This window comes from Elephas maximus, chromosome 4 (assembly GCF_024166365.1).
Source record: "Elephas maximus indicus isolate mEleMax1 chromosome 4, mEleMax1 primary haplotype, whole genome shotgun sequence".
Classification (NCBI taxonomy): Eukaryota; Metazoa; Chordata; class Mammalia; order Proboscidea; family Elephantidae; genus Elephas; species Elephas maximus.
In genome coordinates, this window is record NC_064822.1 from 98,407,487 (window position 1) to 98,420,777 (window position 13,291).

The window sequence follows — 13,291 nt, forward strand, 5'->3', positions numbered from 1 at the left end:
ATAAATCAATTAATTAAAAAAAAATTATAAGAGAATCTCCCAAGTATCATAAAATAAAGATATACCTATCAGTCTAGTAATTCTATCAAAAGAAGGAATCAGAGTAACTTCATTTGTAGATGCAGAACATTACATGTCACATAAACCATTTATTAAAAAAATCTTATTCTGTCCTTTTCATATTTTAAGTTTTGAGGCTCTGGGTTCTTCCTTTTCTTTTCTCAGTGCTAAGTAACAGAATATAAATGGTTGGTCTTGAAACACACAGATGCTTTATACTGCCAGTAAAAGGGCACTCTGAAGTTACGAAGAAGAAAATGTTCTGTCTTCACCTATGCTCCAAAAAGAAAAGCAGACACAATTCTGGTCATAAAATTGTCCTTGCAAATGTATTTTTGAACAAAGAAGTCTTATAAGACATGCGTTTCAGAGACTGCTATTATGTCTTGTCAAAGTAATGTTTAACCTCTAAAAATCTGAATTGGAAATAGCTGACTTAACAATGTGTTGCCCAGATTATATTTCAATTGATATCTGATTTCTGGAAGGTTTAAAAACCTGATTTTTCAAAAAGAAATCAATGACATATCTCTCTCCATTCACATAAGGTAAAATAAAACTATGATGCTGCTCGATTTCCCTTTTACACGGAGTTTGTGATTCTGTGTCTCCATTAAATTACCATCCTTAGTAATTTATGCATGGTCCCTGGGTGGCACAAACAGTTTGCACTCAACTACTAACCAAAAGGTTGGCAGTTCAAACTCACCCACCGGTGTCACTGGAGAAAGGCCTAGAGATTTGCTTCTGTAAAGATTATAGCCAAGAAAGCTCTAAGGAGCTCAGTTCTACTGTGTATACACGAAGTCCCATGTGTCAGAAATGACTCTACGGCAACAAGTTCAGTAATTTATGCTGCCTCCTAGTGATTGCTTTCTTATCTACAAATTCCTAAACCATCATTTAATAAAGTAGTAAAGCAAATATCTATTGTTTTGGCTTGCTCAGTCTTTCCTCTCTCTTTTTGGTAGTGGCATCCTCATTTTCCATAAGGAACATCTCTTCCTGGTTCTCAGATGTAGTTTGGCTGGGATGGTACCAGGGAGGAGCCCTTGTAACACAGGCTTAACCAATCATATATTCCAGTACACAAGAAACTGATTTTGGTCTATACATGTGACCCAAACCAAGCCATTCATTATCACTTGACTAAATTCCATGGGTTTTGTTGAAATTATTGGGGAAGAAAAGGCCTCTTCCTGGCAGGGGTTCTAAGCACTAAACCTAGAGCTATTAATAGCCATCTTGCCACCAAAGAAATAAGTCAGACTAAGAGTGGATCTAACACAGAGGAAAGCAGAGCTGACAGATAAAGAAAATGAAACAAATTATTTAGGACACTGCTCAAGGCCTTGGATACAGCTGTGCCCGGACCAATCACGAATTTTCAGTTTTGTGAGCCAATAATTTCCTGTTTATTTGTTTTTACTTAGGTTAGTTTGAAACCAAAAGAAACAATTCATACATCTAAAACTCCGCATTAATTTACATAAAGCTTCCTTTATACAGAGTCCCAGAGCCTAATTTTCTCCATTTTTGAAAAACTGGGACATATTCTAACTAGATGATCCATGATTTCTCCAGTAGATACCAATTTGGGCTATAAGTCAGGCAACTGGGTCATTTTAGTTCTGTTACCTACGTTACTCTGAACCAGGGCTTTGAACCAGTTCGAACCAGTTCTGTCATTGCTGACAAAACAAAACAGGAACAGACCTGAGGTTTATAATTTGGGTGATTCAGCACAGTACCCGGAATGTGAAAAATTACAGGTCAAAACTCTAGAATGGGAAACTCGTAAGAACCGTGCTGAGCCCTTTCAGGAGCCTGATGCGTGAGACTGCACTATTGCCAGAACTATGGGGAGTGACACACAATCAAAGCGCTGAGGTTGACTGCCATCTTTGAGCAAGACAGTACCGTTTTGACTCTGCTTAAAATCCAAAGGCAAGAGATTTGGTTGCTATGTAACGGGTACAGCTGCCCTTATTTTCTAAGAGGGAGATTAAGTTTCTAGCAGGATTTTGACTCATAATTTTTCCCGTTCTGGTTATCTTTCTGGCTCACCCAAATTTTAAATATTCGGGTCTGTTCCGGTGATGCTTCCTCAGCCATGACTGAACCAGTTTGAAGCCCTACTCTGAACCTACCTCTTCTACAATCTGGGTTTCAATTTTATTTCTATTAAATGTGAATTAGAAGAGAGGATCTCTAAAATCCCTTTTTTTTTTTGCTGTAAACTTCAAAGATTTTAAGATGCTACAAGAAAAACTACTACTCAAATCCCTCTACTCTCTAATTCTTAAAACTATTTGTGAGATTGATTTAACATAATGTTGGAGAATAATAATTTGTTCTTTTTGCATTAAAATATTATTATGTGAATTTTGAAGCTACTGGCTCAATAAAACTTGATATACTCATAGTATTAAAAGGAATAAGCTCGATTTACATACTGTAATATGGAGAGGAAAACCCTGGTGGCATAGTGGTTAAGTGCTATGGTTGCTAACCAAAAAGTCAGCAGTTTGAATCCACCAGGTGCTCCTTGGAAACTCGATGGGGCAGTTCTACTCTGTCCTATAGGGTCACTGTGAGTCGGAATCAACTTGATGGCAACAGGTTTGGTAATGGGGTTTTAATATGGGTAGACCTCTAAAACATTGTTGAGAGGAAAAAAGCAAGTTGTGAAATCACGTTTGTATAAAACAAACACAGGAAAAATATCTTTGCTGTGAATAGTTAGATAAAAACCTAGAAAAAGCTCTAGAAGGGCACGTGCCAAACAGCAGAGGCTGATTTCCAAGAACAGGGGAGAGAATTACAATAGGGTGATGAGAAGGACGTCAGCGTCATCTATAATGTTTTGATTTTTTTTAAGAGGACAGTTTGGTATACTATTTATATAATTTAAAAAAAAAAGTGTTCTTTAAAGGAAACTTTACTATCTTTGTACCTTTTTTCACTTCATTCCACTATTTTTATTTTTTCATTTCCTGACAACAAAATAGGAGGAGGAGAAAAGCAAATAAAAGTAAAAAAAATAAAACATATCTTTAGTTTTAAATTGTTTCTGAAGTAAGGGCTTCTGAAAATTAATGCTTCTGGTGTGGTAACAACTTTTGGGAAACTCTGATGAAATCGTACTTACTTTACTATTTGGGGAATGCTCATCACTGAAATCTCCATCCAAACAGACCAAATCGCCCTCCACTACTCTTGATCCATAGGTTGCAAGTCTGTAAGATACTGCCTCATTCCAAATTTTGCTGCTATAGGCATGAATGTAGAATATGCGCATAGAATGGGGGAAAGAGAACCACGCCTGGATACAGCCTTCCTCTGTCATGCCAAAGCGATGCAATGACTCCAACATTGCTCTCTCCCGAACTTTGAATTCAGGCATCAGTGAGCGTGTGCCTTTAGCATCCTCTAAAATGATGAGAAAAATGAGTTATAAACACTTTTGTTAGGTAACCTACACAGGAGACAGTGAACTGTGTTAGCTCACAAACACGAACATGCTCGGCACCAGCCACCAGTTAAACCGAGCTATACTTAAAGAGGTCTTTTTGGTTCTTGTTTGTTTGTTTGTTTTTTAAGTAAGAGAGATCATTAAATCTATGGTCCTCCTTTCATTTTCTCTGCTTTACAAACAAAAATAAAAGTACTTTAGTAATGGCTTGCCAGGTTTCCTTACTCTATGATAAGCTAAAATGAGATTAAAAAAAAAACAAACAAACAACCACCACCACAACAAAAAACCCACAAGGATTAAATGGACTGATCTGGTACAGACTAGAGATTTTTAAAGAGCTTTTATGGACAGTCATGAAGGAGCCCTGGTGGCACAATGGTTTAGCAACTATTTTGGCTACTAACCAAAAGGTCAGTGGTTCAAACCTACCCAGTGGCTCATGGGAAAAAGGCCTGCTGATCTGGCCCCATAAAGATTACGGTCAAGAAAACCCTACGGGGCAGTTCTACTTTGTCATATGGGGTTGCTATGAGACAAAATCAACTGGAGGGCACCTAACAACAACGCAGACATGTGTCCACAAAATTTTTTTACTAAGTAAGATTTGAGACCTAGATCCTTCAAGTATACTATTAGACTTGCTAATGGGATGCTTTTTCAAATGTAGGTTATCAGACTTCACAGCAAAGTTGCTTATTCAAGGCGGGGCCAAGATGGCGGACTAGGTGGACGCTACCGTGGATCCCTCTTGCAACAAAGATTCGGAAAAACAAGTGAATCGATCACATACATAACAATCTACGAACTCTGAACAACAAACACAGACTTAGAGACGGAGAACGAACAAATACGGGCAGACAGCGATCGTTTTCAGAACCAGGAGCCAGCATACCAGGCAGGTGACCTTCGGAGCCCGATGTGGGGCAAAGCCCAGGGGGGCAGACGGCACAGACAAGGGGCCCAGCCCTAGCCCCCGAACTCATCCCGGGAGGGAGCCTAGCCGGTTGGCGCGGGCGGCGTAGCAGCGCAGCCGGTGGGAGAAGTCCCCGGGAGGCAGTGACCGATCTTGGAGCGGGGAGAGAAGCGTCCCAGCCGGGGAACCGTCCCGCCGGGAGTTTGGCGGGGAGCGGGCGAGGCGCGAGCATGGGGATCAGCTACATTTCCCTAAAGCGACCCCGGGGGGGGGGGGGCCAGACGTTCGTGCGGGCAACGCCCACCCAGTTCGTGCGTGCGGCGCGGCGCACCAGAGGGAGAAGTCCCCGGGAGGAAGTGACTGGACTTGGAGCGGGGAGAGCAGCGTCCCAGCCGGGGAGCCGTCCCGCTGAGATTTTGGCGGGCGCGGGCGGGGTGTGCGCACGGGGACCAGTTATATTCCCCTGAATTGACCCCAGGGGCGGGCCCAGCCGTTCGTGTGGGCAACGCCCACCCAGTTCGCACGAGCGGTGCGGCGCACCGGAGGGAGAAGTCCCCGGGAGGAAGTGACTTGTCTCAGAGCGGGGAGAGCAGCGTCCCAGCCGGGGAGCCGTCCCGCTGGGATTTTGGCGGGCGCGGGCAGGGCGTGAGCGCGGGAACCAGTTATATTCCCCTGAATTGACCCTGGGGGCGGGCTCAGCCGTTCGTGCGGGCAACGCCCACCCAGCTCGCCGCCGCTGGAGGGAGAAGTCCCCGAGAGGAAGTGACAGGTCTTGGAGCAGAGAGAGCAGCGTCCCAGCCAGGGAGCGGTCGCACCGGGATTTTGGCGGGTGCGGGCAGAGCGTGAACGCAGGGATCAACTCTATATTCTGAGGTGCTACACTCCTAGCTCTCTGATCCCTCCCCCACCCTCCCCAGGCGGCTCCATTAACATCCAAATACCCTGAGCCAGAGGGAGAATTCAGATAGGGATCTGACTGCATTTTTTTTAGCTGATTACCTGGAAAAACTAGTTTCCCAGTGATGGCTCGGAGACAGCAGTCCATATCAAACCACATAAAGAAACAGACCATGACAGCTTCTCCAACCCCCCAAACAAAAGAATCAAAATCTTTCCCAAATGAAGATACAATCCTGGAATTATCAGATACAGAATATAAAAAACTAATTTACAGAATGCTTAAAGACATCACAAATGAAATTAGGTTAACTGCAGAAAAAGCCAAGGAACACACTGATAAAACTGTTGAACTCAAAAAGATTATTTAAGAACATAGTGGAAAAATTAATAAGTTGCAAGAATCCATAGAGAGACAGCATGTAGAAATCCAAAAGATTAACAATAAAATTACAGAATTAGACAATGCAATAGGAAGTCAGAGGAGCAGACTCGAGCAATTAGAATGTAGACTGGGACATCTGGAGGACCAGGGAATCAACACCAACATAGCTGAAAAAAAATCAGATAAAAGAATTAAAAAAAATGAAGAAACCCTAAGAATCATGTGGGGCTCTATCAAGAAGGATAACTTGCGAGCGATTGGAGTCCCAGAACAGGGAGGGGGGACAGAAAACACAGAGAAAATAGTGGAAGAACTCCTGACACAAAACTTCCCTGACATCGTGAAAGACAAAAGGATATCTATCCAAGATGCTCATCGAACCCCATTTAAGATTGATCCAAAAAGAAAAACACCAAGACATATTATCATCAAACTTGCCAAAACCAAAGACAAACAGAAAATTTTAAAAGCAGCCAGGGAGAAAAGAAAGGTTTCCTTCAAGGGAGAATCAATAAGTTCAGACTACTCAGCAGAAACCATGCAGGCAAGAAGGGAATGGGACGACGTATACAGAGCACTGAAGGAGAAAAACTGCCAACCAAGGATCATATATCCAGCAAAACTCTCTCTGAAATATGAAGGCGAAATTAAGATATTTACAGATAAACACAACTTTAGAGAATTTGCAAAAACTAAACCAAGACTGCAAGAAATGCTAAAGGAGATTGTCTGGCCTGATGACCAATAATATCAGGTACCAGCACAATACAAGGTCACAAAACAGAAGGTCCTGATATCAACGCAACTCAAATAGGGAAAGCACAAAAACAAACAAATTAAGATTAATTCTAAAAAAATAAATCAATAAACAAAATAATACACATAACAGGGAATCATGGAAATCAATAGATAAACGATCACAATAATCAAAAAGAGGGACTAAATACAGGAGGCATTGAACTGCCAGATGGAGAGTGATACAAGGCGATATAGAACGATACAAGTTAGGTTTTTACTTAGAAAAATAGGGGTAAATAACAAGGTAACCACAAAAAGGAATATCAATTCCATAACTCAAGAAAAAAGCCAAGAAAAACGTAACGACTCAACTAACATAAAGTTAAACATTATGAAAATGAGGATCTCACAATCTACTAGGAAAAACGTCTCAGCACAAAAAAGTATGTGGAAAAATGAAATGGCCAACAACACACATGAAAAGGCATCAAAATGACAGCACTAAAAACTTATTTATCTATAATTACGCTGAATGTAAATGGACTAAATGCACCAATAAAGAGACAGAGAGTCACGGACTGGATAAAGAAACACGATCCATCTATATGCTGCCTACAAGAGACACACCTTAGACTTAGAGACACAAACAAACTAAAACTCAAAGGATGGAAAAAAATATATCAAGCAAACAATAAGCAAAAAAGAAGAGGAGTAGCAATATTAATTTCTGACAAAATAGACTTTAGATTTAAATCCACCACAAAGAATAAAGGACACTATATAATGATAAAAGGGACAATTGATCAGGAAGACATAACCATATTAAATATTTATGCACCCAATGACAGGGCTGCAAGATACATAAATCAAATTTTAACAGAATTGAAAAGTGAGATAGACACCTCCACATTTATAGTAGGAGACTTCAACACACCACTTTCGGAGAAGGACAGGACATCCAGTAAGAAGCTCAATAGAGACACGGAAGACCTACTTACAACAATCAACCAACTTGACCTCACTGACTTATACAGAACTCTCCACCCAACTGCTGCAAAGTATACTTTTTTTTCTAGTGCACATGGAACATTCTCTAGAATAGACCACATATTAGGTCATAAAACAAATCTTTGCAGAATCCAAAACATCGAAATATTACAAAGCATCTTCTCAGACCACAAGGCAATGAAACTAGAAATCAATAACAGAAAAACTAGGGAAAAGAAATCAAATACTTGGAAAATGAACAATACCCTCCTGAAAAAAGACTGGGTTATAGAAGACATCAAGGAGGGAATAAGGAAATTCTTAGAAAGCAACGAGAATGAAAATACTTCCTATCAAAACCTCTGGGACACAGCAAAAGCAGTGCTCAGAGGCCAATTTATATCGATAAACGCACACATACAAAAAGAAGAAAGAGCCAAAATCAGAGAACTGTCCCGACAACCTGAACAAATAGAAAGTGAGCAACAAAAGAACCCATCAGGCACCAGAAGAAAACAAATAATAAAAATTAGAGCTGAACTAAATGAATTAGAGAACAGAAAAACAATTGAAAGAACTGACAAAGCCAAAAGCTGGTTCTTTGAAAAAATTAACAAAATTGATAAACCATTGGCTAGACTGACTAAAGAAAAACAGGAAAGGAAACAAATAACCCGAATAAGAAACGAGAAGGACCACATCACAACAGAACCAAATGAAATTAAAAGAATCGTTTCAGATTACTATGAAAAATTGTACTCTAACAAATTTGAAAACCTAGAAGAAATGGATAAATTCTTGGAAAAACACTACCTACCTAAACTAACACATTCAGAAGTAGAAGAACTAAATAGACCCATAACAAAAAAAGAGATCGAAACGGTAATCAAAAAACTTCCAACAAAAAAAAGTCCTGGCCCGGACGGCTTCACTGCAGAGTTCTACCAAACTTTCAGAGAAGACTTAACACCACTACTACTGAAGGTATTGTATTTCAAAGCATAGAAAAAGACGGAATACTACCCAGCTCATTCTATGAAGCCACCATCTCCCTGATACCAAAACCAGGTAAAGACATTACAAAAAAAGAAAATTACCGACCTATATCCCTCATGAACATTGATGCAAAAATCCTCAACAAAATTCTAGCCAATAGAATCCAACAGCACATCAAAAAAATAATTCACCCTGATCAAGTGGGATTTATACCAGGTATGCAAGGCTGGTTTAATATCAGAAAAACCATTAATGTAATCCATCACATAAATAAAACAAAAGATAAAAACCACATGATCTTATCAATTGATGCAGAAAAGGCATTTGACAAAGTTCAACACCCATTTATGATAAAAACTCTCACCAAAATAGGAATTGAAGGAAAATTCCTCAACATAATAAAGGGCATCTATGCAAAGCCAACAGCCAATATCACTCTAAATGGAGAGAACCTGAAAGCATTTCCCTTGAGAACGGGAACCAGACAAGGATGCCCTTTATCACCGCTCTTATTCAATATCGTACTTGAAGTCCTAGCCAGGGCAATTAGGCTAGACAAAGAAATAAAGGGTATCCGGATTGGCAAGGAGGAAGTACAGCTATCACTATTTGCAGATGACATGATCGTATACATGGAAAACCCTAAGGAATCCTCCAGAAAACTACTGAAACCAATAGAAGAGTTTGGCAGAGTCTCAGGTTATAAGATAAACATACAAAAATCACTTGGATTCCTCTACATCAACAAAAAGAACACCGAAGAGGAAATAACCAAATCAATACCATTCACAGTAGCCCCCAAGAAGATAAAATACTTAGGAATAAATCTTACCAAGGACGTAAAAGACCTATACAAAGAAAACCACAAAGCTCTGCTACAAGAAATTCAAAAGGACATACTTAAGTGGAAAAACATACCCTGCTCATGGATAGGAAGACTTAACATAGTAAAAATGTCTATTCTACCAAAAGCCATCTATACATATAACACACTTCCGATCCAAATTCCAATGTCATATTTTAAGGGTATAGAGAAACAAATCACCAATTTCATATGGAAGGGAAAGAACCCCCGGATAAGCAAAGCATTACTGAAAAAGAAGAAGAAAGTGGGAGGCCTCACTCTACCTGATTTCAGAACCTATTATACAGCTACAGTAGTCAAAACAGCCTGGTACTGGTACAACAACAGGCACATAGACCAATGGAACAGAATTGAGAACCCAGATATAAATCCATCCATGTATGAGCAGCTGATATTTGACAAAGGACCAGTGTCAGTTAACTGGGGAAAAGATAGTCTTTTTAACAAATGGTGCTGGCATAACTGGATATCCATTTGCAAAAAAATGAAACAGGACCCATACCTCACACCATGCACAAAAACTAACTCCAAGTGGATCAAAGACCTAAACATAAAGACTAAAACGATAAAGATCATGGAAGAAAAAATAGGGACAACCCTAGGAGCCCTAATACAGGGCATAAACAGAATACAAAACATTACCAAAAATGATGAAGAGAAACCAGATAACTGGGAGCTCCTAAAAATCAAACACCTATGCTCATCTAAAGACTTCACCAAAAGAGTAAAAAGACCACCTACAGACTGGGAAAGAATATTCAGCTATGACATCTCAGACCAGCGCCTGATCTCTAAAATCTACATGATTCTGTCAAAACTCAACCACAAAAAGAAAAACAACCCAATCAAGAAGTGGGCAAAGGATATGAACACACATTTCACTAAAGAAGATATTCAAGCAGCTAACAGATACATGAGAAAATGCTCCTGATCATTAGCCATTAGAGAAATGCAAATTAAAACTACGATGAGATTCCATCTCACACCAACTAGACTGGCATTAATCCAAAAGACACAAAATAATAAATGTTGGAGAGGCTGTGGAGAGATTGGAACTCTCATACACTGCTGGTGGGATTGTAAAATGGTACAACCACTTTGGAAATCCATCTGGCGTTATCTTAAACAGTTAGAAATAGAACTACCATACAACCCAGAAATCCCACTCCTCGGAATATACCCTAGAGATACAAGAGCCTTCACACAAACAGATATATGCACACCCATGTTTATTGCAGCTCTGTTTACAATAGCAAAAAGCTGGAAGCAACCAAGATGTCCGTCAACGGATGAATGGGTAAATAAATTGTGGTATATTCACACAATGGAATACTATGCATCGATAAAGAACAGGGACGAATCTCTGAAACATTTCATAACATGGAGGAATCTGGAAGGCATTATGCTGAGCGAAATGAGTCAGAGGCAAAAGGACAAATATTGTATAAGACCACTATTATAAGATCTTGAGAAATAGAAAAAATGGAGAAGAACACATACTTTTGTGGTTACAAAGGGGGCAGGGAGGGAGGGAGGGAGAGGGTTTTTTATTGATCAATCAGTAGATAAGAACTGCTTTGGGTGAAGGGAAAGACAACACTCAATACAAGGAAGGTCAGCCTAATTGGACTGGACTAAAAGCAAAGAGGTTTCCGGGATAAAATGAATGCTTCAAAGGTCAGCGGAGCAGGGGCTGGGGTCTGGGGAACATGGTTTGAGGGGACTTCTAAGTCAATGGGCAAAATAATTCTATTATGAAAACATTCTGCATCCCACTCTGAAATGTGGCGTCTGGGGTCCTAAATGCCAATCAGCGGCCATCTAAGATACATCAATTGGTCTCAACCCACCTGGAGCAAAGGAAAATGAAGAACACCAAGGTCACATGACAACTAAGAACCCAAGAGACAGAAAGGGCCACATGAACCAGAGACCTACATTATCCTGAGACCAGAAGAACTAGTTGGTACCCGGACACAATCGATGTCTGCCCTGTCAGGGAGCACAACAGACAACTCCCGAGGGAGCAGGAGACCAATGGGATACAGACCCCAAATTCTCATAAAAAGACCATACTTAATGGTATGACTGCGACTAGAGGAATCCCGGAGGCAATGCTCCCCAGACCTTCTGATGGCACAGGACAGGAACCATCCCCGAAGACAACTCATCAGACATGAAAAGGACTGGTCAGTGGCGGGGGAGAGAGATGCTGATGAAGAGTGAGCTAATTAAATCAGGTGGACACTGGAGAGTGTGTTGGCAACTCTTGACTGGAGGGGGGATGGGAAGATAGAGAGAGAGGGAAGATGGCAAAATTGGCATGAAACGAGAGACTGAAAGGGCTGACTCAATAGGGGGAGAGCAAGTGGGAGAAGGGAGTAAGATGTATGTAAACTTACATGTGACAGACTGATTGGAATGGTAAATGTTCACTTGAAGCTTAATAAAAATAAATTAAAAAAAAAAAGTTGCTTATTCAGGAAGGGCCTTGGAACCAGCTTTTTAGTAACTTTACCAGGTTTTTTCCTTTTTTTCTAAATGCCCTCTAAAGTTTAAGAATCACTTCCATAAGGAAATTATCTTCTTGGGACTCTACAATAACCCATTGCTGTCCAGTCGATTCCAACTCATAGCGACCCTAGATACAAGTAAATAAATCACTTAATAATTATATATATCTAATATGTACAAAATTAAAAATGAACGTAGACATTTGAAAACTGATGTCCTTTATATCAATGTAAGTGGAATTCAACATACACGTGCATGTGGACTAGATACATAAACGTCTTGAATAAGCCTGAAGTGGTACAGTGGTTGTCATTATTATTGAAATATAAGTTATTTTATCTAGTATTTACAGTGTACCATACACCACTTCAAGAGCATTATACTTACTATCTCATTTAAACCTCATAACAATCTTTTTTAGGTACCACTACTGGCCTCAATTTACAGATTAGGAAACAAATACAACGAGGTCATATCACTTGCAGGAGACCACACATTGGGAAGAACTAAAGTTGGGCATTAAACCCAGGCAGTCTGACTCTAGAACCCACATTCATAACTACTTTTTTTAGTGCCTCCCATTAAGGATTCTACATATAAATCATCACATTGATTAAAAGGCTTTAAAATTGGCAGTCAAGGCTAAATGGAAAATGGAAAATAAGTCACAAGCACTGAATATCACAAATGAACTTTTATTTCATTGAAGTCACATCTAGTTGTAGTGAATCGTACTGCCATCAGCACCAGTTCAGAATTTAGAACCCCTAAAAGGCCCTGGGGGAGCAAGGTTATGCTCTCGGCTGTTAACCGAAAGGCCGGCGGTTCAAACTCACCAAATAGCTCTTCAGAAGAAAGACCTGGCAATCTGTTCCCACAAAGATTACAGCCTAGAAAACTGTATGAGGTAGTTCTACTCTGTCACATGGGGTTGCTATGAGTCAAAACCAACTTGAAGGCACGTAACAACAACATTTCCTCAGAGGATTTAGGCCAAGATTTAGAAGTAAATTATTTCTCCCTCATCCCTACCCCTAAAAAAAAAAAAAAGCTATTGCTAAATGGCACAAAGCACTTAAGCTAGAATAGTACCAGGAAAAAGTCCTGGAGATCTGGCCAAAAACGCAGTGTCTTGGACATTTAATAAAATGATTAAGTGTACAATGTATCATAATCTATTTCTTATTACATTTATGTTGCAATGAATGCCCCTCCTACTGACAAAACATTTATATTATATATCTGCACAGACTGTACGGGGTAAAGAAACTTTTAAATACCAGTTTGAAGGAAATATTTCTTTGCTGTATTTACAGGATCATCCACATCTTCTGGCATAAGAAATAATTTTACAGCCTTCACCTTTAAAAACCAAGAAAGCAAACGTGTTAATAAAAATGACAAATTACTTACTTTTTTAAAAAAAGATGCAAATTCTCCGGCATCTTCGTAGAACAG

At 39.8% G+C, this 13,291-nt stretch overlaps 1 protein-coding gene across 5 annotated transcripts in view; it reads right to left on the bottom strand.

Moving 5' to 3' along the window:
* Positions 1-13,291, bottom strand: part of PUS7L (pseudouridine synthase 7 like) — a 134,960-nt gene that overhangs the window by 96,252 nt on the left and 25,417 nt on the right. For 4 of the 5 annotated variants that reach the window (XR_007517172.1, XR_007517174.1, XM_049882875.1 and 1 more), the window contains exons 6-7: positions 13,114-13,195; positions 3,212-3,492 (exon numbers count right to left, since the gene is read on the bottom strand). Coding sequence is in view for 3 of the 5 variants with exons in the window: in XM_049882875.1 (XP_049738832.1) it covers positions 3,212-3,492; positions 13,114-13,195 (363 nt within the window). In the remaining 2 variants the exon portion in view is untranslated. The remainder of the gene's footprint in view (positions 1-3,211; positions 3,493-13,113; positions 13,196-13,291) is intronic. The other variant, XM_049882876.1, reaches the window with a different exon arrangement.